At 42.2% G+C, this 27,065-nt stretch overlaps 1 protein-coding gene across 1 annotated transcript in view; it reads left to right on the top strand.

The window, feature by feature from the left end:
• LOC307263220 (voltage-dependent T-type calcium channel subunit alpha-1I-like) overlaps nt 1-27,065 on the top strand; it is a gene marked incomplete at both ends in the record, with an annotated part of 115,155 nt that overhangs the window by 62,062 nt on the left and 26,028 nt on the right. Inside the window, 20 exons of the mRNA XM_080044326.1 lie at nt 1,071-1,163; nt 4,681-5,005; nt 5,822-6,210; nt 10,094-10,245; nt 11,075-11,260; nt 13,135-13,252; nt 13,347-13,502; nt 13,887-13,977; nt 14,969-15,123; nt 15,666-16,418; nt 17,313-17,413; nt 18,363-18,486; nt 19,145-19,213; nt 21,207-21,385; nt 21,830-21,956; nt 22,299-22,424; nt 22,524-22,613; nt 23,132-23,324; nt 23,872-24,023; nt 25,152-25,261. Of these exons, the coding sequence (XP_079900452.1) occupies nt 1,071-1,163; nt 4,681-5,005; nt 5,822-6,210; nt 10,094-10,245; nt 11,075-11,260; nt 13,135-13,252; nt 13,347-13,502; nt 13,887-13,977; nt 14,969-15,123; nt 15,666-16,418; nt 17,313-17,413; nt 18,363-18,486; nt 19,145-19,213; nt 21,207-21,385; nt 21,830-21,956; nt 22,299-22,424; nt 22,524-22,613; nt 23,132-23,324; nt 23,872-24,023; nt 25,152-25,261 (3,689 nt within the window). The remainder of the gene's footprint in view (nt 1-1,070; nt 1,164-4,680; nt 5,006-5,821; nt 6,211-10,093; nt 10,246-11,074; nt 11,261-13,134; nt 13,253-13,346; nt 13,503-13,886; nt 13,978-14,968; nt 15,124-15,665; nt 16,419-17,312; nt 17,414-18,362; nt 18,487-19,144; nt 19,214-21,206; nt 21,386-21,829; nt 21,957-22,298; nt 22,425-22,523; nt 22,614-23,131; nt 23,325-23,871; nt 24,024-25,151; nt 25,262-27,065) is intronic.

The following is a 27,065-nucleotide window of genomic DNA, read 5'->3' as shown; positions in this document are numbered from 1 at the left end:
TTGAAAGGCAGGTGAGTCTTTTATTAAAGGTGCACTATGCAGTTTCAGGGGAGATGAATTTGTTTACATTTGCATTTTGAGACAGCAGTTAGTTTACAAAACATATTTTCTCTACATGTAATGCTATCAAGACAATCATAAATCAAAACAAACTATTTTTTAAGAAATCTGGAACCAAATTTTAGACTAGACTAAGTTTGAAAACAAAACTGTGGGCTCTCCTGCTGTCAACAACTATAGTGAAAATGGTACATTTTCAGGTAGCTTTCTAACTTAAAACAGTATCCCAGGGATCCAATCTTCTTGTGAGGAAAGTTTGTTTATTCAGCTATGAGAATATACCCAAGAAACTTCTCACTTCTCTGACACACCCAAAGTTACATAGTGAACCTTTAGTAGAATACATTTAATTACATACCTTTTGTTGGTGCATGATACAGTTATTATGGTTGAGTTAAAGAATGTTGCCTTATTAAAATGTTTATTTTTTTGGTAAAGTTATTTATTTTGAACTCTGATTTAACTAGTTGTTTCCAATAATTATTGTTCCTCAAACTAATTGAGTTCATTTTATTTCTAGAAGCCTTTTGAAATGGTGGAGTCAGCGATTCCAGAGAATGCTTGTTTTCAGACTTACTTTTTGTCAAAATCAGTGAATATCTTTTGTCCGTACTGTGTGTGCACTGAACAAAACCGAATGTTAATTCACAGCCTAGGCTCTGTAAATGGACATGTTCCTAGCTAGCCCTTTGTAGGCATACTTTTTGTTTACATACCAGTTTACAGAGCCTAGGCTGATGAGTATTTTCAGCACAGACACATTATGGACAGGTAGTGGAATGTTGACTCCACCTTTAATCAAGCCCCAGTTCAATATTTTCTATTCTGATATGTGTTACTGTAACTATGTTATAAGCAGAACAAACCATTGGATTTAAACGTAAAATACATTTTGAAAAATGTATTCGCTTCCCTAAAATGTAAAATTGTACAATGTTTTTTTTTGCATTTATATTCTGCTAAGCTAGCTCTGGATATGTTAATGTAATCAGTACACTCTTTCCTCCTAGGTGATCACTCTGGAGGGCTGGGTGGAGATCATGTATTATGTAATGGATGCCCACTCCTTCTACAACTTCATCTACTTTATTTTACTCATTATTGTAAGTAAAATCAATTGCTACCCTTTTTTTATTAAATGAATACTCATGTGATGATTCAAAGAAATGTATGTGGGCAATTCAGTGGTCTCCTGCCATCATTACATTTAATGAGGATATTTCCTGATGGTAGATATAAGTGTTAATAGACTTGTGGAAATCAATGGTAGCATAAATGACAGTGTATACTCAATGTCTGATGGAGGGAGGGAGGGAGGGAGGGAGGTACAGGGGAAGTACAATATACGTACATTTATCTTTGGTGGTAAGACGTGAAACAATTGCATGCACACTGTGTACAAGAGCTACGTCATCACCTCTTTTGCGCACAGTGCCAGATGGTGCGCTCATATGCCATTGGCTGTCTGTAAAACGACACTCAGTCACACTTGTTTCTATTTAGAAAAAAGACAAGTCCGATTCAATGGTTGAATAGGGAGTGAGTAAAGGAGAAAAACAAACACACCAATCAGCCACCAGCACACGTAACATGTAACATTTTTGAACACTGAAAAGGAAAGGCCTTAATGAGATGGATGTGACTATTGGGCATCATGACCGCAGCTGTACATATTTGGCACATCATGACCTGAGGTTGGCATTACAAGTGAAAGCACCTTTTTGGCACCCCAAGATATATCGTAGCTGACATGGTGTCACAATGAAATCACTTCAGCCTGTTTTTGTGCTGCTATACATTGGTCACAATAACATGTCAGGTGGACTAATACATCCCCACACAACAGTTATAATATTCTCCAGCACATGACACTTTTCACAATAGAACTGGACAGCTGATACCATCATTCAAACTGGAGTTCAAATGTCATGAGACAATAGAGAACCGCTATAATTAGGCTCTGATAAACTGACCAAGATTAATATTTGAGTTAAAGGTTCAATATACAGAGGTGACAGTGGCTTACAATCAGGCACAAACAAACCCCTCCCTTTGTGGTCCATTAATTTGCTGACAGGAATGTGCTGTGTCCCTTAGGAGCTTTCAGTCTGTTTGGCAACTTATAGTGAAAGGTCATAAGGGATGCCTTAGAAGTGTTTCGGACACGATTAAAGATTTTTTTGTCAGGCACTTTACATGGGCCCCAAAGGTGCTGTTCACACATTAACTATCTATTTCTTTCATTTTGCAGTCTTACTTATCTAACTTGTACAATGTTCTGTATGTGTGTGTGTGGGGGGGTTTTGTTTCGTTCTGAAGTTGCAGTGCCATGTGCTTAATAGCCTAAAGTCTCATCTATATCTGCTTGATACTTGACACACTGTCATTGTCACACCGAAGACTGAATAAACGGATTGAAGTAACTTAAAGCCTAGTTTTAGCAATGAACAATTATCAGAATGTGTTGTGTGTTGGGTGGGCATCAGAGAAAGAGAGTAGATATATATACACATAATGTATGTAACAGCTGCTGCATTGAAGCACATCGACACATGCAATCAGTTGGAAGCTAAGGCTGCCATCCTAATTTGTGTGTGAGTGTGGCACAACGCATGCTTTTTCTGTGTGTATGTGTGTGTGTGTGTGTGTCTGTGTGTCTATGCATGCATAATGCAGTGCTCATCTGAATGCGTGATATTAGGCTGCCTTCCCTGATTATGCGCAAAGCTGTCTACTGATCAGAATCACAGGAATAGACACTCACACACACACAGACAGATGCAAGCCCGGAGGGAAATCAAAGCCCCACACACCTGCAGACCAGCTTTGACCAACAGGCTACAGATGGGCATCTCTCCACCCTCTGTCCATATTCACACACACAGAAACACACAGAAACACAACACACACACACACACACACACACACACACACACACACACACACACACACACACACACACACACACACACACACACACACACACACAGACACCTTCTATGTTTCCTCTCTTTATCTTTATGAAGATCACAGGAGTCTGTTCCTTTTTCCTTTGCCTTCCTCCCAGCTTCTCCAGTCCCTCCATCCCTTTCCCCCTGTATATTTGATCACTGTGTATGAAAGTCCATCAAGGGAAGGCCATTAAGTTTGGATTTTTCTTGATTTGATCTCTGCATGTTTTATATAGTGTTGCTGCCAAATGTATGGTGGTCTGTAATGTGTGTATCTGAATATCCTCTCAGGACAAACGGGGAAACATGCTCCGATTGGTAATGAACAACGCAGAGGCTCTGCTACAAGCTGCTCTATCCATCCAGCACTCTGATTTCTGAGTTGTTCAGCATCAGCCTAAATTGATTTAATCATTGTTCTGTAGCCAGCATGGAGTAGTCCAATGAAAGCCATTTCAGCTGTCCTGTAGTGACTCCCATTACTGCCATTGAAAGGGTCAGCCGAAACGTAGCATTCACAATGCATCCCATCTCCTATAACCCTAAAAATAGACGCACAGGGTGAAGGAAGAAACGTTGTGGAGTATGGACATGAGAAAAGTAAAGACTGACATTTTGTCGGAGTAGGGACTGGTGAAGTGAAAGAGAAAGATATAGCCAGACGCTGAACTGGGCCTTGGGCATGTGTTGGCTCTGTCTGTCTGCTCCAATCAGCCTCGGTATGGAGGGAATCCAGCCCTCAGTTAACTTTAGCACGTGTGCTAACATTTCTACAGGGGGATTGGCACACCTTCGGAGTCAGCAAGTGTGTGAGCTTGATGTAAAAAGAAATGTTTATCTACCAATGGAAAATCCCAGTTCTTTACATATTTCATGTTTCTCAAATGAGCAACATCTGCATTAGCCATGAACAATAGGACACTGCCATTGTTCTTTTTAACTGTATACTCTGGGGATTCTGCCATTCAAGTTCTTTTAGACTCATCAGCTGCTTTCGACTAGATTGATCACACACTCCTTTTATCACGTTTATAAAAGTATGTGGGGATAGAAAACACAGCACTCTAGTTGTTTCAGTCTTAGCTGGCAGATAGGAGCTTCTCTGTCCACCTAGGTGATTATTCGTCTTAGACCGCGCCACTACCGTGTGGTGTCCGACAAGGTTCCGTTCTGGGCCCCATCCTATTCTTGTTATATATGCTGCATTTGGTGTACATTTCTGCAAAATACAATGCCACTTTTCACTGTTTTGCTGATGATGTACAGGTTAACATGCCTTTGAAATGCAATGGTTCACCACAACACTTGCTCAACTGTCTATAAGATATTAACACATTGATGACTTTAAACTTCCTTAAACTAAATCCCAACAAGACAGAGGTCATTGTGTTTGGACACGATGGTCTGGTAGAAACGTGCACTTCTGGCCCTCTTACCTCTAACATGAAAACATCTGTCAAGAGAATTGGTGTGTGCTTTGAAAATGTTTTAAATTTGATAAACATATTTCCTCTGTAGTAAGATCTTTTTTTCAAATAATAGCCCAAGTTCTCTATTGTAATGATTATCAATTATTGATTGATTTATCATATCTTAGGCACAATCACCCAACAAGTTCCACGTCCACACATAGTGTAACTTTCTCCTTGTTGTCAAAACTCCAATCCAGATTGGTTCATTCTTCATGATCAACCTGTGCCTGGTGGTAATCGCCACCCAGTTTTCCGAGACCAAACAGCGGGAACACCAGCTGATGCAGGAGCAGAGGGCGCAGTGCCTGTCCTCCTCCACCCTGGCCAGCATGGCAGAGCCTGGAGACTGCTACGAGGAACTCTTCCAACTGGTCTGCCATGTTCTCCGTAAGGCCAAGAGGAGATCTGCAGCTCTCTACTACACGCTGAGGGGCATGCCCCAGCCAGCTGGTGGGGGTAGGGGTAACAGGCGTGGTGGAGGGAACGTCAATGGTGAGCGCCATCATCCCAGGCACCCAAAATGTGAGTAGGAGGGCTTTACAAAATGACAGCGTATTATTTCTTATTTTTGTAATGTTAGACACTTTTCATATCAGTTTAGTTTAGTTAAAACATGATGGTGAACTGATTTGTAATTAATGGATACTCCATGTAATGGAATTACCAGGTTTGCACATGCTGCATTTTAGAAAGTAAGAGTTTCAACTGGAACGCCCCCCTGAGGTCGAAATTCCTACTTGGAATCTCGGAGAAACCTTGTCAACCCATAGTTCAACATTCACACGGCTGCGTAGCAAATTAACCTGAGTGAACTCTTGGATAATATAACAATATAACTCTTCTATTATTCGTGTCACATGAAATGGGCTGTACATACGGCACTGCTCATTTTCTATGTTAACAAATGTTGCAACAATATTTGTATGCACAAAATATGGAGCGTTGTTATCAACTTGTATTGCTAACAATGGCTAACCCGGGGTGATGGCTAAAGGCAAGCCTTTGTGAGCTCATTGCTAGAGGCGACAGTTCATGCCTTCTTGTAATTTCCGACTTGTGCTACTGGAACTCAGCCAACTCAGATGTGATAACACTCCAAGTTTCGACCTCGGAATTCTAATGTAAATGGAACGCAGCATAATTTTAGAGTTTGACTTACTGTTTGCTTTTAGCAAGGTCAAGCTGTTGGGTTTAAAAATACATTCTTCAGATTTTGGCAACTATCGCAAAATCTTGCAGTCCTGGAAAGAAACATTGCAAAAGAATATCTGAATTCTTAAATCAAAGTGGAATCCATAGCCTCATGGTATTTTTATTCCCATCTCTGCATCTGTCTAGCGACCCACTGTCCACACGAAAGCAAGCAAGAGCACGGCTCTCAGCAACTGGCCAACTCCATCAGCCTTGCTGTCCCTCAGAATCCAGAGGACTGCCCTATATGTGAACTATCGGTCGACGAGGGGACCAGGGCCATGGGAGATTCACCCAATGCGGAGGAAGACGAGGAGGATGTAGTGAAAGAGACAAGCAAGGAGGAGAACCATGTGGAGGATAGGGGGGAGGGAGAGGGCAAGAAGAAGAGGACCTGCTTTGGACTGTGTGTACACATCTGGAACGCTATGAGGAGGAAACTGTGGGGCATTGTGGAGAGCAAGTACTTCAGCAGGGGCATTATGATCGCCATTCTCATCAACACCATCAGCATGGGCATTGAGCACCATAACCAGGTAAGATGACATTTTCCGGTCAGTGCTGTCATTTACCATGACACTGTGCATGCAGGGAGAATATTCCCTTCGGAACAAACAAATCTGAAGTGAGTATTTTGACTCTAAAGATGGGACCAGTACATTTTTTGTCTTCTGTCCGTCCGGGCCATTCTTGTAAACGCAATTTTCCATTAACGTTTTGAGGGATTTTCTTCAAACTTTAATTCAAGGATGAACTGATTAGATGTAGGATTTTTGTCAAATTTGGCAGAAACTCACACCGTGATTAGCGGATGAACCGATTACATGTTGAAGGTCAAATGTCAAGGTCACTTTGCCATTGTTCAAGGAGGCTTTGAAGGATTTTCATCAAACTCTGCACAAACGTTGACTTTTACAGAAAGATTAACTGAATAGATTTTGGAGGTCAAAGGTTAAAGGTTACTGCGACCTTACATATTGTCAGGTCACAGTGACCTTTGACCATATTGTAGCTTCTTAAGAGCATTACCTTTGTTTAAAGCATTGCTTACCACCACTGGACTTTCAGCGCTCTGCAATTGTACGCCTCACGGAGTCATATTACCGCCAGGAGGTATTTCTAGTTTATATTTGATCATAAAAGCATTCCTTGCCTTGATTGTAGAAATAAATATTGCCTTTAATCCTTTGCTAGGATAATAATTTCTCGCACTCCTCTCACTCCCACACAACAGCACAGCTTCAGAAGATAAACTACTATCACTGCTGATGAGGCATTGTTGCTATAAAAAGACATGATATCATATGACATTCAAAAGGATGAGTGTGGTAATGGAGCGCCATTGCCAGACAGCTTCCCGACAAAACTGAGCTGGCTTATGACACACTGGCCAGGCTCCTCAGAGGCAAAGAAGGCAGGTGTCGGATAGTGAGAGTGGGCAAAGCCTGCCAAGAGTACATGCATACATACACACAAACATAAGCCCATAGGAGCATGCACCACTTGTGTTTAGTTCTTGCCTGCGCATAGCCTTAAACATTGCTAATTTTTTATGTACTTTTTTCTCTCAACTCATGTCATTCTGTTATCTCCATGTTTTTATTTTTCTCTCTCTCTTCTACTCCCTCCCTTGTTAAATTATTTCCACCTCTCCCATAACATTCTCCGAAAAAATTCCTCTCTCTTTGCCCCAACCGCTCCTTTGTTCTTGTTTGCTGTCTGCCTTCCTTCCTTCCATCCTTCCTTCCCGCGTAACCCCAAGCGTCTCATCTACTCTCTGACTCTCTTTTACCTCCCTCAGTGTTTCTCTCTCTCTCTCTCTCTCGCTCTCTCTCTCATTCAACCACACACTCTTTGACAGCGTACCGAGTAGTTGCTTCATCTCTGAAGACTCTAAAAATAAACGAGGGTTGTGGGGGGAAAGAGGAAGAGAAGTAGACAAATGAGAGGGAAAAAAGCAAGGCAGACGCCGGGTTACACAGCAGTTTTCAGCTCAATTCCCCATATAATTCTGAGTGTTCCGAGTGCGAGCGTGTGTGCATGTCAAAGTAGGCATGTATGCAGAATTGCACATAACACATTTTGCATGCTCACACTCACAGACGCTTTGTCTATAAAAAGCGTTTTTTCCCTCACAGTTTCCATATGCTAAACCGAAGGCAGTGATGTACACGCGCTTGTTTGTTTTTGCTTTACAGTAGAACAGAATCACCCCATCCAATTTTGTTCTAAGATTCAGAAAATGACATGCTTCTCCCTGAAAAGCGGCTTACCTCAGGTTGGCCCTATTTGAACCACACTGGACATGTTTACGTCCTTTACATGTTTACATAAGTCTTTAGTTTTAAACAAAAACATTGCATACAGCTCTGGTTGTTTAGGTATGGCAAGTTACAAGTTTTTAAACACAATTTATTTCATATTTATTTTGAATAACTACTCGCCAATTTTCCAAATGATGTTACGCAAAAGTAACTTTATCAGAGACAAACTTCCTACTGGCATTCACGTGATGTGTGTTCATGCCTGGACATTTCTGTGTGGAAAAAATAAAATTGGCAAACTGGAACTCAGGCTTGAAAGCTGTAGCAGAAGTGATTGGTATTCAAGAGACATTCAAACTCTGACTGAGGGCACTTTCATGGGGGAGGATAAAATATGAAATATTATTGAGGAGATGGAAACTTAAGGTACAGGTCGAGAGTAATGTGAGAGAACACCGGGACACGGATATGAGCAGAAACATGGCTACGGAACGAAGGGTAAAAGGTCAAGAAGGATGACAGCAGCAAAAGGCAGAGGAAGCTCAGAGAGGAAGGAATGATGGTATTTTGGTATTTTTGAGTTAAACTGTGGTGTCAAGGGCCCTTGATGGTTCTGTCAATAGCAATAAATCTCATATCCCGGGCCTGTAATTAGGATTAGTGAGAGTTAGCTCTTGACATATAAGTCAAGGACAGAGTTGACTGCTCAAGAGATAAACACATCTGGTTTGTGTCTGTGCACCCTTGCACCTTTATGTATTCATATGTTCTACCCATCTAGGTGTTATATTAGTATCTTGACTCTTATCTTTGTGTGTGTGTATGTGTGTGTGTGTGTGTGTGTGTGTGTGTGTGTGTGTGTGTGTGTGTGTGTGTGTGTGTGTGTGTGTAGTACAGAGCTCGAATGAATCTCAGCACAAGCACTCAAACATTGTAAAAAAAATGTCATTGATTGTGTTGAATTGAGTTTGTGGGATTTAGGCTGGTTTTGTGGGAGTATTTTTCTTTCCATCCATCGCTCTTATCATTCTCTCTCATTCTCACCTCTGATCTAGTCTCTGGTTGCCAGGTTTTTCCTCCAGCTGCACTGATCGACAGCAGGATATTGATTGGGCAGAGATGGGTCTGCCTGATAATGCGACCAGAGAAAGACAAAGAGAAAGAGAAAGAGAAAGGGATGGAGAACTTGGCGGAGGGAGGGAGATAGATTGGGAGAAAAGGGGGATTACAGGATGGGAGGGAAGGGCAGAAAAGAGAGAGGGTTATTTTCTCTGACATGGTTTGCTAACTTTGGCATGGCTAGCTGGCTATTACTCTGCTGGCTTTGAAACTGAAATTCACAGGGGGTATCTGAGAAAGCATCTGATCCATATCGTGCGTGACACACACACACACACACACACACACACACACACACACACACACACACACAAACGCACAAACCAGGCACACACACACATGAACATGGGAAAAATCCACAATTGCCTCAAAGCATGTGCGGTCTGTTAGTTTCACGTTTGTGTGTGTATGTGTTCCTTTGCCAATCTCAGATAAGATGCTCTCCTTTACAGCCAGTGTTTGACACAATGTGCCGCGCTGTCAATTCTCACTAACGCTCAATCACTCTGTGATTTCACATAAACAGCTGTGCAAAAAAAACTCTTTCTCTCTCAGTCTCTTCCTTTCCTATCAGTCTGTTTTTTTTAGTCTTTGAAATAATTGTATTTGCCCGGTAAGAAACGGAGAGAACTCTCTTTTCAAGTGACTGACAGTTTGACTGACAGCCTTTTCAACACAGGCGGAGAGACACATGATGCGTACACAATTGTTTTTTCTCCACAGTGGCTCACTCATCTTTTGTCACAGCGGCAGTGAGTACAAAAGCGATAGTTTAATAGCAGCTATGATTTTTATCTTGTAAAGGTGTAAGTCAGCGATTCTAGGGAACGCTTGTTGTCAAAATCCCTTTTCGTCAAAATCAATGATCTCCTGTCACCTGCCCTTACCATATGGGCACAACATAAAATCCAGTGATAATAAAAAAAAATTAATTGAGCCCATCTTATATATTTTGACAACCATTCTGCCAAAACCCAATTCTTTCACATCGTACATGCTATTTTCACTGTGCATTTCTCTATTGTGTTCCAACCAGCCTGACGAGCTGACCAATGTCCTGGAGATATGCAACATTGTCTTCACCAGCATGTTCACCCTGGAGATGTTTCTCAAGCTGTCTGCTTTTGGCTTCTTTGAATACCTGAGGAACCCCTACAACATCTTTGACGGCATCATTGTCATCATCAGGTCTGCAATCTACAACAATTGATTTGACTGATGTGTTATGTTTGGTTGAGTTGAGTGTCCTGAAATTGTATGGACTGTTATATGATGCTGACAAACCAGAGAATCCTGGGATTCCTAGCTTCAAAGTGCACTCCACTGGAAATCATTGAAAGCCTTTTTTTTTTAAACATGTTATGCCAAAATACTATACTATCTAATTAAGAGCTTGATGATGACTTTCTCTTCCAAAAACAGAACTGTTCCAAGCAATGTTTTTATGATATTTGGCATATATTCCCCAGGGACCTTTGCATTAACATACTGTATATATTCAACGTGACAGATGTTTAGCATAGGGAGTGTATAGCGGCATGGGGATAGAATGTGTAAAATGCAGCAGTAATACTTATCACACTATAGTATGGGTTATGTGTGGTATGAGAATTTCTGTAACTTGAAAAATGCGCAGTTGAGTGTGAGTATAACAAATTGACTTCTATACCCCCCTTATCTTCTCTTATCTAGTGTTGATTTCTGTATATTTAAATACATAGTGACAGTATATTTGTATATTCCTCTCCCAACATTCTCCGATTATAACAATATGCATTTTTATTTCTCCACCAATCTCCACTTGTTGACCTTAAATTCCATCTCCATATGCTCCCAAATTCTCACGTTATCTTGTCTCTCTCTATCTCTCTCTCTCTCTCTTTCTCTTTCTGTCTCTCTCTCTCTCTCTCTCTCTCTTGAACAAACACACACACACAAACACACATACACACACACAAACACACACACACACACATACACACATACACACACACATCCAATACCCAATGGACACCAGTGTGTGTGAGATCATAGGGCAGGCGGACGGCGGTCTGTCGGTGCTGAGGACCTTCAGGCTGCTGAGGGTCATTAAGCTGGTGAGGTTCATGCCTGCTCTGAGGAGGCAGCTGGTGGTTCTGATGAAGACTATGGACAACGTGGCCACCTTCTGTATGCTCCTCATGCTCTTCATCTTCATCTTCAGGTATTGCACAGGGGCACGCGGGCATCTATCTGTATGGAATATGGCCAGTGCTGGACAGTAGCCAAGTAAATGTACTTGTGTTCTGAACTTAAGTACAGTTTGTACTTTACTTGAGTATCTGCTTTTTTGGAAATATTTAAGTTTTGACTCCACTATGTCTTGAAGACAAAAGCTGTAGTTTTGACTGCACTACATTTCTAGAAAGCTTGTCGTTATTCCTTGCTTTGAGGCCAAGTTCTTTTTTCTCCAGATAAACATTTTAAATTAAGTTTTCCAATGTGGTGAAGATTGTGTAAGTTTGTGCGATGAACCATGATTAAGATGTCCGTTTATAGCATTATAATTTGAGTGAAATATGTGTCACACTGTCACTTCTCAATTTGATCCCCTTGTTGTCTTGTTGGAATCCAAGTTCATCCTTTACCGATCAAAAATGTACACTTTGTACTTTAAAGTATTTTTAAAAGCAAATACTCTGGTACTGAAACTTGAGTAAAACTTTGACTGAGATTCTTTCACTTGTAGTTGAGTAATATTTGATCAGGGGTATCTATACTTTGACTTAAGTCCTCGGTCAACTACTTTGTCCACCACTGAATATGGCTCACAAGAGAGGCTGAGAGATTAGCAGCCTTAAGACAGTCACTTTTCTCGCCACTCTAAATCGTTGAATACAAAAGTATTCTTATGATATCAGCAGTTGAAGACAAAATATAGTATTGAAGCATGGTACAGGCAGCGATAGCCAAAGGCCCTGAAGGCCCCAGCTTTTTTTTGTGCAAAATAACAGGATTAACTTCCAATTATTGGACTTCCACCCTGTCTTTGCCCAAACCATGTCTGAGCTGTGTCAAGGCTTTTCCTCTCTGACCTTTCTCCTTCTCCAGCATTGCCCTCTGTCAAGAAAGTTAAGAGTACCTTAACTTGTGCGTCTGTCAGAAAGAAGGCCTTGGGCTAAAGAACCGTGATAACAGCAAACCGTAGCTATTAAACTTAGGGATATAGAGAACAATTTCAAAATCCAACGGCATATCCATAGGGTTGGTTTAATTTAGAATTGGCCTGCATATCTTTGACTGTGTAAAATTGTCAGTAGTTCACCTTTGCCTTTCTATTTCCTGATTCTCTAAATTACCTGAAAGAATTAAAGATACAATACATAATTTACATTGTACCAAAATCAGTATTCTGATGCAGATGCTGAGAACTGTAATTCATAACGTAATCATTCAGACTAATTTCTGCTCTTGTTAACCTCCCTCAGCGCACACCCACAGACACACACACTACTCAATTTTCCCTCCACTTTCACCTCGGTGGTTTGATAAATGAAAATTATGACGGCATTAACATAATTATTGTTACATGAATAGAGTTACTGTTGCAATCATTTTGATAGATATGAGATATGATATTCCACCATATGTGTGTGTGTGTGTGTGTGTGTGTGTGTGTGTGTGTGTGTGTGTGTGTGTGTGTGTGTGTGTGTGTGTGTGTGTGTGTGTGTGTGTGTGTGTACTCCTGCTGCACAGCAATCAAGCATAAGCACGCAAGACAGATGGCGTGCGTCGGAGCTTTTAGCAAGTCAAGGCTATAGCCTGAGCAAGTGGCATTTGGCTAATTTGTCTAGCCACCATAGCTCTTAGTGAGCAGTTTAATGTAGTACCATTACGTTAACTATTAAACATTTATAACCTGTGAACCTCTAAAGAGAGCAGTGCTGAAGAATATGAACACTACTGTCTGGGTTCCACAGGCGTGTGATGATAGCAAACAGATGTACGCAGCAGGTTGAAGGAAAGAGAGTTAAATACATATGACAACAGCAGAATATGTGGCAGAATTATTGAGAGCTATCCCTTCTTGTGTTGCAGTATCCTGGGGATGCATATCTTTGGCTGTAAGTTCAGTCTGAAGACAGAGGCAGGGGACACAGTGCCTGACAGAAAGAATTTTGACTCCCTGCTCTGGGCCATCGTCACTGTATTTCAGGTACGGCTAGTTTAAACTCTACAGTGCCATCTAACATGAATACGCTTATTCTTTGTACCTGTAAGCATATTTGTGTGTGTATGTTTTACCATAGATTCTGACTCAGGAGGACTGGAACATGGTCCTGTACAATGGCATGGCATCCACCTCGCCCTTTGCCGCTCTCTACTTTGTGGCTCTGATGACTTTCGGAAACTATGTGCTCTTCAATTTGCTGGTGGCCATCTTGGTTGAGGGTTTCCAAGCTGAGGTAAGACTTCCTGGTTTGAGGCACAAGGCACAATGTTGCACAATATAGGAAATACATGAAAATGGACGAGAAAACAAATATTTTGACAGATTAGATTTGAAAAGTGGAAATACATCTTTGGGGGAAATGACTTCAGTGGTTTGTTATTGGAGAGGGTCAACTATTGCCAGTTCCTATTTGATTTAGCTCATTGATTATTTCTAAAGTGTTTTCTTTTTCCCTTTCTCTGCTTCTTTCTTTCCTTTATCTTCTCTCATGTCTCGCTTTGCTATGCCTATCGTCCCTCTCCTTTCCTCTCTGTGTCTCTCTTTGTCTCTTGCCCATTCATTCTCTCTCTCCCTCTCTCGCTCTCGCTCTCTCTCTCTCCTCCTGTCCCCGCTATAGGGTGATGCAAACCGCTCCTTTTCAGACGATGACAGGTCTTCCTGTAATTTTGATGAGAATGATAAACTGAAAGATTCACTGCATCTCTCAGGTATTGATTGTCTCCAGGAGCATTGAAGTATTTTCTCTTCACATTTTTCTCTTCTGAAAAGTATTTAAAACATTACAATTACAATGGTTTTCAATGTTACCCTCTTACAGAGAAATTCACGTTTAAAGTTTTACAAAATTTCCCTTCCCTTGTGTTATCATTTCCAAAAAAAAAATGTTTCTTTTTCTTTTTTACAAATAATAACAACAGAATTGCTAGCATGCAAACCAGCTCCTATAGATGTATGACCTTTTCACACCATTGCCTACTTCTACCCGATTGGCAGAAGCCATCATTAATGTGCTCTAATGATCCATTCAGGATCACTATCAGCTCTTTCACTGTTCCCTGGGCATCCAAAATGTTGCCTGTCATCCGATTTCTCCCAACAAACATTCCTAAGCATTTTTTCCTGTCTGAAATGTAAGCTGCACAAAGTTTGAATAATGCATCACCGATGCCACTTCTCCGTCCTCAGCCCTCTTCCCTCTGTAGGCATAACAAAAGTGAACTCACCAAGAAGCAGCCCAAGCATCCTGCAGTGTAGAGTAGCATTTGGCAGCACATAAGGGACACCTCTGACGATGTCTGATGACAGATCTCCAGAGCCCAAATGTGCCTTTTAAATGTCAGCCTAACTGAAAAAAAAAAACATTTGGAATTTTAATGGTTCCTTGAGACCGATTCCACCCAAAAAGAAATGTGTTTGTTTCTGTCTGTAACCATTACCAGCTCGTCTCGGGCTCCTGTAAGGTGATTTAGACCAAATTAAACCTAAGTCCCCCTGCCTCTTTGAGCTTGTCATAACAAAGTTTAAGGACATTAATGTTGGAAATTGTAGGAAGGTACAATGTTTAGCTTGAGAAGCAATGGAAGATTATTGCTGCCTGCCTTTCTTTAACTGTGTTTCTCTGCTCATCCATAACATCAATGTTCTTCCATATACCTTTATTGTCGTTTGTGACATTTTCTTCTCTCCTCTTTACTCCAGACTCAAAGATCTGTACCCTGACCCCTAACGGCCATCTGGACTTGTCCCCAATGCCGCCTGGTCTGTTCCCAGGAGAGAGGTTGACCTTCGCTCTTGGCTCCAGGAACAACAGTGTTATATCTCTTGGCAGGGCCAACCTGGACCAGAAGGCTCTGGTAAGTGGAATGGACTGTTTAGAGATGCTAATGCTGAAAAAAAGAATTGCATAGCTGTTGCATTTGCCTGACCAGCCGGTATATGTTTTGATATGTGCAGGGGAAATGATTGGTTATCCTTTTTCGATTTTTTTTTCACCATCACACAGTACGGACAGGTAGCGGATTGTGATAAGATATTCACTGATTTTGACAACAAGCAATTATTCCGAAATCACTTACTCCACCTTTAAAATGCTATGGGCCTATATGTTGACTAAAAGTTAAAGCATGGACTCTCACATAGGTATTTCCAAGCTACATTTCCTTCGCAGCCCATGATTACATTACATTACGACATTCTTCTTTATTCAGTTTTTTTAAGATGCGTGCGCCATAAGGTCAGTGGATCAGCTTGTGTTCATTTGTAATAGTAAATCAGACATGCCAGTGCCGCAGATTCAGGGCAGATAGTGGTGGCTCAGAGTTAACAGGAGATGGAATAAGGCTTTACTCTCTCTCTGTCTCTCTCTCTGTCTCTCTCGCTCTCTCTCTTTGTCCAGTATCCTGGTCGAGGTTACCACAACTGGGGTCGCCCGCTGCCTCCCCACGCCCAGGCTCTGTGGGCCCGTCGGTCCAGCTGGAACAGCCTGGGAGGATGCCGGCCCTGCTCCTTCTCTTCGCCCTCTGCCAGCCCAGTCTTCCGCCCAGCCTCCGGGCGCTCCTTCTACGGCTACGGCCTGGGGGGACTGGGTGGGGTGGTGGGAGGGAGCCTTCGTATCAGGGGTCCCCGCGCCTCTTCTTCCCCTCGACGCCACATAGACCGCGAGCGCCCTGATGAGGAGGAGGTGTCTCTGCTCCCTCCTCCTCCTCCTCCTCCTCATCCCTCTCTTCACCTCCCACACCCGATCCTACCGGGCAACTTTGTACCGAGGAGGGACCGCAGGGCTCTCTCACTAGAGCTACCCCACCTGCTGCAGGTCCCGGGACCGCCACCACACCTCCCGTTGCCCCCGCTGACACTCCACGGACACCATCCCAGGAAGAAGAGCTTATCCGGGGGTTTGGTCATGACAGGAGGTGGGGGTGGGGGTTTCGAGAGTCTGGGTGGCCTAGGAGGGCTACTACACCAAGACTGTAATGGGAAGACCCCACTGTCCCAGCTGCTCCAGACACATCCTCCCAGGCACCAGAGTGAGCAAGCCGGAGAAGGAGGCGGGGCGGACGACCCTCATAGCCAGCTGATGGTCGACGTCTTCCCCCAGGTCAACACGCGCAGCAAGGAGCGCGAGGACCTGGATGATGACATTGAATATGTAAGTAGGGCTGCGTTAAAAAAAAACATAATAGTTGATACGAAAATATATTGTGATAATTGTTTTTGTGATATCTGTGAGATCGATTTCCAGCTCCCCAAATCTATATTTTGCCGGTGCCATTCCTGGTGTTGTGGCATAGTGATAGCTGGAAACAGCATGGCCCATATGGTTGACAAAATTAGATCAGCCCTTTCCAAATACACAGCCGATTTATTGAAAAATATCACAACATGCATCATGTCGCAATGTATCGTGATGAAGCATATCATATAGTGAAGTTGTCAATACTCACTCAGCCCTACTGTCGAGTGAGTGTGGGAGGGAGGGAATTAAACGGTAACAAAAAGCCTGGTGACTGAGTGAAGTAAACAATTGTACGACTTTCCTAGTTCAATTCCACAGTATGTAAGAGCATCCAAAGCAACAAAGGAAAACAATCTAGCCTAGTGATTCTCAACAACAGAACCATTAACTTCTGTGTTCAAGGACAAGATTTTACACATACAATAATCTCCTGCACCGTTGTGTAGGATTTTCAAATACTTTGTATAAAGCCTGCACTCCATATCACCTGGGCCTCATGGGACTCCCATTGTTTTCATTGTAAACAAGTCTGTGTACGAGAGAAACAAGGTTAATTAGAAAGGACTATTTAGACAGCAGGGGAGAGAGCTATACAGATGGTAATGTTGGAAGACACTCCGAGCTGTTGCTATAGAAGTGTTTCACTTGTGTAAATGATTCAAAAATAGGGAGACTAAACACACGGTTTCTCTGTGCAATCCTGGGTGCGATAATGTGTTGTACTGCGTGATTGGATTGTGCTCGTTGTATGTGCTCTGCTTGTGCCTCTGCATATACCATCATGTCTGCCTGCGTTCTTGGTTGCAGAGCTTGTGCTTTCGCGTTCAGAAGATGTTAGAATTGTACCGACCAGAATGGTGTGAGTCCAGAGAGGACTGGTCGGTCTTCCTATTCTCCCCACAGAACAAGTAAGTCACCATCATGCCTCGCACCACTATTTACTCTTTCCTTTTTCTAATCAAATGTTGTTGAAACAAAACAAAACAAAACACAACAAAGGGCTGGTTGGACAGATTCTGTTCCCCAGCTCATCTCATCTATTGGAAGGACAGGCTTCCTCAGACAAGGACTGCATTATTGAGTATTGATCGCCACCTTGCCAATATCACAGGGATATGTCCTACCCTCCTGTAAGGGAGAGAGACACAGGCCACATTAAATTCTACATTAACTTGTGCTGATGTCTGTGGGGGAAAAAAAAGGGTTTGATCACAACGGAGCTGTCTAATAAAAGACATTTAAAATGTCTATATGCCTGTTCCAAAATACTCTAGGATAAACACAATCCCTCTCCTGTTCAATTCATTCTGTTTCTCTTCATCCGTTCCAATAAGCACTGCGGCAAAGATATTTAATTGCTTTCTGGCTGCACACATGCGCCACGTGTCATGTTTTAAAATGCATAATCAGTATTAATATGACCCATCTTCTTCTCTCTCTCTCTCTCTCTCTCTCTCTCTCTCTCTCTCTGTTGGTTTTTCTCTTATTTCCTTGGTTAGTTTTCCCAGCAGAGCAGTGCACTCAGGAGTCTTGTGCTTCTGATAGTGTCGTTAATGTAATTTGTTCTGAATCAGGAGCGATGTAAACAAAGGCTGAATGAGGCTACTTTCTCACTAAGATGTGAGGCAGCCCCCGTGCACCGTCCATTAACCTGGCTGGCACTCGGAATTGGATGGAAGGGGTTTTTAAATCGAGTGTGGCAATACCACTGTGTGTTGTTACCCCCACCATTTTGTCAGTTTCTTTTGGGCTTAATAACAATTGCGATGGCCTATATTCAAACTTATCTATTTGCTTTTCTACCTGCCGTTCTTCATCTTCAACTTATTTCTTCCTTTCTTTTTTCCACCACTCCAGGTTCAGACAAATGTGCCAGTCTATCATAGCCCACAAGCTGTTTGACTATGTGGTGTTGGCCTTCATCTTCTCCAACTGTATCACAGTAGCTCTGGAGAGGCCCAAGATACTCCAGGGCAGCTTGGTAAATCCATCTCAAATGTATCTACATGACATGTCTTCTGTCTGCAACCTTTGTGTGTTAGGTTTCTTTTGTATGATCCGAGGATTAGATGTTTATATCGCAGTACACGTAACGCAAAGACGGCTTTTCCTGCAATAAATGGTATCCTATTCCATGTGCCATGCATTCATGCTCTACAAATCAATATACTTGGCTAATCAGATGAAGCCCTATTGCTGTAGATTCATGTAAAAGCTAGTGGCTGAGTTAGTAAAGTGCATGGATGTGAAAATATAGCTCTTGGATTACGCGTTAGTCATCTGGGATTTACATGAAGACCAGCAAGACACTGAAATGTGCGAACCAAACTCAATAATTGATTCAGACTAAACCGATCTGCTTTGTAATGCCTGACCTAGGGGTAATGATATGGGTAACACTTTACAATAAGGTACACAAAAAAGAGTAGTTACTTTTCCAAAAAAGAGTAGTTACCCTTTTAAAAAGAGTAGTTAACCTTCCAAAAAAGAGTAGTTACTCTTTTTTGGAAGAGTAACTACTCTTTTTAAGCATATAAAAGTAACTACTCTCTTTTCGAGCATATAAAAGATGCAAGTTATTTCCATCTTTCTTTTTGACTGTCAACCTCTCTTTTGCTCGTCATGTTTTATCCGTCCAGGAGAGAGTCTTTCTCACCATATCCAACTACATCTTTACTGCCATCTTTGTGAGCGAGATGACACTCAAGGTAACCATTTACAACCTGTCTGTCTGTTACCCATGACTCTTGAGCGTACTAATGTGTGCAGGCATCTCTTTATGTTTGTCTCCCTCTGTGTGTGTCCATCCACGTTTCTCCCTCTCTCCCTGAATTTACTTTGCCTCAGTGATCCCTCTCCTGCCGCCTGTCGATAGCTTCCTTTTTAAAGGGATAGTTCAGTATTTTGTGGGGTTGTATGAGGTACTTGAGGGGGCGGCAGTGGCGAAGTGGGCAGGGAGGTCGCCTCTGGAGTGCAGGGTCAGAGGTTCGATCCCCCGCCTACCCGCCACATGTCGAAGTGTCCTTGGGCAACACATTGAACCCCAAATTGCTCCCGATAGTTAGCTTGCACCCTGCGTGGTAGCTGCTGCTGCTATCGGTGTATGAATGTGAGTGTGATTGGGTGAATGTGTACAAAACAATGTAAAGCGCTTTGAGTCTGTGAAAAACCAGGGAAAAGCGCTATATAAGTGGAGTCCATTTACCATTTACTTGCAATGCATAGTTAGTCTGTGACCTTATAGAGATGTCAGTGGAGTCATTTTAGGGAGTTTGGGGGAGATGTCGCTGTACCAAGAGTAAGCAATAGCATTGTACTGTTGCGTAGGGGGCCAGTTGAAAGACATGTATCGCTACGTTATGTCCGTTCTATTGTAAACAAAATTCTTTTTTCAAATGGCCCCCTATGCAACAGTAGAATGCTGACTTGCTACAGCGATGTCTCCCCAAAAATTCCTTAAAATAACTGCACTGACCACCATCTCCATCGTGGGCCATCAATTATGCACTCTCGCAATCAATTATTAACCAATCAAAGCCCGCCAAGGAGCCACAGACTTGTCAGCCCCCTGGCCGTGCCGGACGTGTCCCCCCCGCATGTTTCTGTCTGTCTGAGCCCTGTGTGTTTCTGTACTGTGTGTTGATGTTTGGTTTGCCAGTGTAGCATTAATCTCTCCGCAGGACTCCACCGCTAAGTTTAGCGCTGTCTACAAGATGCAGCAACATGAAAAGCACAGCACAGCGGGGTTAAGGAATTGGTCAGCATGTTGCAGAGTGCTATTTTATGAGGCAGCGTCAGACACAATGCATTCTATAAAAATGTTGTGTAGTTGTATAAATAAGAAAGCAAAAAAAGATGTATATACTGTACCTGTATATATAATAGAAATGATCAGAATTGTGAACTCAATACATGCTTGGGAGTTTTGTTCATTCTGTTTACTTTTTGGTTCTGCAGTCAGTTTACAATTTGGCATTCAGACCTAAGGTGTTTGCCAGCCGCTGATCTTTGTGCGTTTGCATGCAAACACCCAAAGTCCCTCTGAAGCTTGGCAAATAGCTTCAAATGTCAGTTGCATATTTTCCCCCGTGCATGCTAAAGGCTCCCGCTGCTGCTCAGCAAACACACACAATCCAGCGCTGTGCATATGAATAACAACCCATGTACAACATCCAATCCCTCATTGTTAAAGTCACGCAGGAGTTGGTTACCCTCATAAGTCCAATAGCTTCACAGTAACGTTTTTAAATGCATAAAGGCATTGTCAACAGACAACCTGTTACCTGTGTACTTTTCCCATTGATGCATGGTATGTCATTTGCAAGTGTCTATGTATGTCATTATTAAGAACCACAGGTACCATTTACTGAGTGTGTGTTATTTTGTTGTCAACTTTCATTTGTCTTCCTGTTGATGTGTGCTTACACGTGCACCAACCAACACATGTGTATCTGTGTGTGTTAGTGTCAACAGCCTGTCGTCCTACAGCTACTGTTGACTTTTTGCTTGTCCATGTCTCATATTGCATCGTCTTGCTCTTTTAGTTCCACCTTGTTTGTTGTTTATTTGTGCTAAACATTTTCTATTTTGTTTTTACATTAAATATTTTGATTATTTTACAGCGCTGACAAAATACAAATGTCTCGCAATTGTGTTTAAGTGTAATGCCGCTTCACCTCTTTTTTTATCTCTCTTCTTCAGGTTGTTTCCATGGGCTTTTATGTAGGGGAACAGGCCTACCTCCGGAGCAGCTGGAACATTCTGGACGGCTTCCTTGTGTTTGTGTCTTTGATTGACATTGTGGTGTCCATGGCGGGCGGGGCAAAGATCTTGGGTGTGCTCAGAGTACTCAGACTGCTCAGAACATTGCGTCCCCTCAGGTAATTGACAGAAGCCCTGCAAATGTATCTCGTGTTTTTTTTCTTCTCTTTCTGTAGGTCACGTGCATCTGCTGATTTTCATTTTTACACGTGGCAGCTTCGTACTTTGGCTGTACAGTTTTATTTTCACAGATTAGAATGTTTTTCTTCTGGAACAAAATGACGCACGCAGACATGATTCCCAAACAGATTAAAAATCCATTTGGAAAACGTATTAAAACTATTTCAACAGCAGACAGCAAAATGTAACCATAATTAATCAATTATGTGATCAATAAAATAAATTAGATAAAATAAATGTGTATGAACTCATCAGAGCAGATTTAATGATGCAGCTGATATGTTGTCCATGATATACAGACAGTAAATAACCATTGTTAGAAATATAATTTAATTTTCTTTCTTTCTTTTCTTACTTTCTGGCTATCCCTCTCCCCTCTTCAGAGTGATAAGCAGAGCCCCGGGTCTGAAGCTAGTGGTGGAGACCCTGATCACCTCCCTCAAACCCATTGGCAACATTGTTCTCATCTGTTGTGCGTTTTTCATCATCTTTGGCATTCTTGGAGTACAGGTAGGAAAATAATGATACATCCTCCATGCATATACTTGATGAGTTAATCCTGTATATTATATGCACATACATTGTTGTAAATACACTAGTCAATTTGTGTGTGCTGTGTTTTATTTAAAAATGTAATGACCTCCCTTCCATTCCATCTTAATAGCTTTGAAGCACACATGCAGGTGTCTTTCTTTCTTGAGTTAACTCTCACCATCTTCCTACTTTTATCAGTGCGCAACATTTTCCGCTCAGGGGATCTTTTATCTTTCATCTGCATTGCATTGGGCTACAAAAGCTTAATTTCCCTGTTTTATAAACAGTAAACATCAAAAGTTGTTCTTCCACTGACAGCTGTTTAAAGGCAAGTTCTTCTACTGTAACGGTCTTGACGTCAAAAACATCACAAACAAGTCTGACTGTCTGCAAGCCAGCTACAAGTGGGTCCACCATAAGTACAACTTTGACAACTTGGGACAGGTAAGTGCAATGTGTTCAAGTGTTCATTGAGTTAGCTCTAGGACTGTGTAACAGAATATTGTTTTAAACGACCTTGTATGTTCTCCTGCTGTTGTTCAGGCTCTGATGTCCCTGTTTGTACTCGCCTCCAAAGACGGCTGGGTCAACATCATGTATCATGGGCTGGACGCTGTGGCTGTGGACCAACAGGTGCCTGCATATGCGCTGTTAAATAAACATGTTTAAAAGCTTGAGTCAGCGACTCTGGTTAATGCTTGTTGTCAAAATCTGCTTTTGTCAAAAGCAGTGAATATCTCCTTACGATCTGCATACTGTGTGTGCGCCGGGAAAAAAATCCAGTGTTAATACACAGCCTATAGGCTTTGTAAATGGGCATGTTGCTAGCTCCGTCGGTCCCCCTTTGTGTACATACCCTTGTTTACAGAGCCCAGGGTGAACACACACACAGTTCCACGGACACCTAGCGGATCATGTGGAGATATACACTGATTTTGACAAAAAATAATTTTGACAACGAGCGTTATGCACAATCGCTGACTCCGCCTTTAATAGGAAACACTTTGGGCGTAATTGTATATCCGTCTAAATCTTTTTATCCCCCCCGCCCCCCCCACCTCTACTTTGTCATGTGTCTTACCACCTCCTTCTTTCACTCCACGTCTTGATCCAACAATGGAATCCTGAACAAACCCTTGCGCCCCATGCAGCCGGTGACCAACAACAACCCCTGGATGCTGCTGTACTTCATCTCCTTCCTCCTCATCGTCAGCTTCTTTGTCCTCAACATGTTTGTGGGCGTGGTCGTGGAGAACTTCCACAAGTGCCGGCAGCACCAGGAGGTGGAGGAGGCCAAGAGACGCGAGGAGAAGCGACAGAAGCGCATGGAGAAGAAGAGAAGAGGTAAGAGAGAGGAATGAGAGGAGGGGGGGAGAGGGGAAGGGTAGGAAAGAAGGGGCGGGGCATAGAAGGAGTTTTGAATACAGGCCAAAAACTGGAAGAGAAATAAAATAAAAAAACAGGTTCATACCACTTTTTAGAAAAGAGGTACAAACCTGTGCTACTTTGAGAAAGAAATAGTGTCCAATTCACAAAGCATTCGCAAAAGGAGGAAATGCACACAAACTGCACTCACACTGCACTCACACTGCGCTGCCAAGCAGACAGCGCCCTGGGTGCTCCTGTCTAATTTGCATGAATTTAAATAAGGGCATATGCAAAAATTCAGCAGGTATAGTGGTGCAATTTACCGCCATTGAGAGGGCTTGTACTAAAACAACGCTATTTCACACAGTAAGAACAGGTAGTGGAAGTACAACTTTCATTTGTAATAACCTGAAGGTTTGAATGCGCACTGTGTATCATGTTAAGTATTTTGTAGCGCTGCAGAGGACACACCATTCAAAATCTAACTTTTTATCTCGTCTTAATATGTTTTTTCTGCAAACAGAAGCCGCGAAGCTGCCCTACTTTGCCAACTACGGCCAAGTGCGCCTGATGATCCACACACTGTGCACAAACCACTGGCTGGACCTCATCATCACCTTCATCATCGCCATCAACGTCATAACCATGTCCTTGGAGCACTTCAGTCAACCTCATGTAAGAAGGAATGTTTACCTTTTGTGTGCAAATATGTGTATTTGCCGGTTGTGTTGGAGATGTCAGAGCAAATTGGTATGTTTAGAGAGCATAGTGGGCACATATCCAGGTTTAGCATTTGTGTCAAGTTAAGGGATGAATGGGGGGAGGGACCTTGCATTATTACATCCTTGCATGTGTGTAAGCAATTAGAGGTGTTCACAACTTGACAGCTCCAACTACTCCTAAAAATATAGACAAAAACGTGTCACAAGCTGCTACAAACTACATCTCAATCTGAAGAAAACAAATTTATGCAGAGCATCAACGTCGTCTTTCAAATCTTTTTGGCTCTTTTCCTGCACCCGACTACAGCTCTTACGTAAAGCCTTCCCTTCCCCTGAAACAGCAGCATCTTTAAAAAATCCACTGCAAAATCCACTGACTGATCAGCCACCGTGAAACTGTATGCAGGGCTCTGTGGCGTGTGTTGTGAGTAAGCTGCAGTCCCTCGACAAAGGAGCCGTGATTGCGCCGCTGATATGATGTGGCCCGCTGTCAGAGTGCTGTTAGCTATACCGTCAACGTATCAGTCCATTCACGTGTGTTGGACGGAGGTTGAAAAGCCTGATAGCAGTTCATGTGAGGGGGAGGAGAGTGATTATCCTTGATATGAGATGCCCATTTGACCTTTATAATGGAGCAGGCTTTTCTCAAACTGACTGAGCATCAGATAAATATCACAGGTCTTGGCTTTTCTTTCTCAGCTGTCGGGTGTGACATTTGGCAGCCTCCTGCGTGTAGAAAAATCTATTCATGAAAGGAGAAAACAGCAATCTTCAGTCCCTGCGTTAACATACAGTTGGACCAGATACTTAAGACAATTACAACATGCTCGTCTTTGGTATATTTGAACTCCTTAAAATGTGTGTTAATTAGGGGACTTAACGTGTGGATGCTTGTGGTTCTACTGTATGAATGAAAGTTTCTCTGCTTCGCCTTCAGCATGCTTGTTTTACTCACCATACAATGGTAACAATTCCAATTCCCTCTGATACTCCACCCGTCCCCATTGCACACGCATGCTTACACGCATACCCTTACAAACACACACACACACACGCCCCTTTTTTTACTGTTTCTTTCCAGTCTCTGGATCTCGCCCTGAAGTACTGCAACTATTTCTTCACCTCCACGTTTGTGCTGGAATCAGTCCTCAAGCTCATCGCCTTTGGCTTTCGCCTCTTCTTCAAAGAGAGGTACAGTGTGTGTTTGTATATATATTGAGTGTTGGCAGTGCGATTGTGTGTGAGAGTTTCCCCTTTCTGCCTGCATGTTCGTGTATACTGTATGGGTGCTTATTGTAGCGAATGTGCATATCATTCTTAGCATAATGATTGCCAATCAGTTTTCTGTTACAGACTTTTTTTTTTGCCTAGCCTGAAAACCCAAAGCGTCCTTTGGATTAGATTTCAAAACTGTTTGAGATTTTATGTCAGCAGAAATACCATAAACACCTTAAACCCATGTTTTTGTGTATCCAGCCCAGACACTTGTCAAATATTTGATAGGAAAATAAAACATTAAAGCTACTCTCGGGGGCCCTAGGTCCATTCCATAATCTCTTGAAATTAACGAATAGTATAAATAGTGCCACAATAAACAGTTATTTAGTTCAAAGCATGATGACAGTACCAATCCCCTCTTGCTTTGATCGTTATAAATGGATCAGGAAATAACAGCTTTGAGGTTATAGAGGATTATAAAATATGCTGAAACATTTAAGAAGTCTACATGGCTTTTCTCTTCTTAAGCATGGCTAAACCACACGCAAATACGGATTTCTTGATCGCACATGATGTTATAGACAACCTCTTGCGATGTTGTCATTGCCACAGTAAAAAGCAAGAGTCTACAGTTTTACTACTACTACTACTACTTAACTTTCACTAGTACCCATCAAATCATTATTCCATTCCCTTATATGTCAATGTACTCCATACACATAAACTACATTTAATTGGCAATATTTTTTGTCATGGATGTACCAGTCCTTTAATCAGGAGAGTTTTTCATTTTAATAATTAATTGGGTGAAACAATTATGAGAAACTGCAGCATCATTCTGTGTGTGGTGACAACTCATTGAACTGTCTTCTGTTAGACTTCCGTGGAACACGCACCACAGCAAGCTGTTCACACCCACATCCATTCACTCAGAGCCCAGACTAATTGATTTGTCACTCACCCAAACGTGTGCAATGGCCATGAGACCGATGTCTCATTCATTTCAGGTTTATGTGGTGAGTCATTACAGGCAGAAGCAGATTTGGGAGTTTATATTACACTGATGGTAATTAAATGGCATTGACCCATTTTAGTTGGTGAAGGGAGAGAGAGAGAGAGAGAGAGAGAGAGAGAAAGAGAGAAGATGAGGAGAAACGGTTAGATTGGGAGAAATGAGGTGACAGAGGGAGAGATACATTGGGGAAAGGACAGATAATATAGTCTATCGGAGGGAAAGATGGGCAGATAAAGAAATAATTACTCACAAGGTTATCAGCTGGCACTTTGTCTTTTCTATGTAATGTAGTGTCAGCAACAGCTGTGAGCAGTCATTGTGCATAGTGTGTGATTCATAGGCAAAGGTGACACTCAGGCCAGCTTTAGAACTGGGCAAAATGGAGTAGCAGGTAGCACACAAACACACTGCCACTTGTTATTTTCACCGTGTGTGTTCTGTTTGCAAGTGAGTGTGTGTGTGTGTGTGTGTGTGTGTGTGTGTGTGTGTGTGTGTGTGTACGCACGCCAGGCCAAAATGTTCTGAAGCAAAGACATCAGAACATCAGATATAAATGTTCCAACACACATTTAATTCAACCCTTTTGAAGAAGTAAAGCTGTATTCTTACCAGCTATGACTTTGATGTGTTTTAAGTAACATTATTTTGTGTAACATAAAGAAAGGTCTTAAAGGGCTTCATGGATACGAGAAGATGATGCACCGTCGGTTTTTCCACTATGACAAGGTGGGTATGGGTTAGTATGGGTTAAATATGGAAAAA

This window comes from Ammodytes marinus (genome assembly GCF_949987685.1).
Source record: "Ammodytes marinus genome assembly, chromosome: 16".
Taxonomy (NCBI): domain Eukaryota; kingdom Metazoa; phylum Chordata; class Actinopteri; order Uranoscopiformes; family Ammodytidae; genus Ammodytes; species Ammodytes marinus.
Note: the sequence above shows the minus strand (reverse complement) of the source record. Positions and strands in the feature narration are given on the sequence as shown.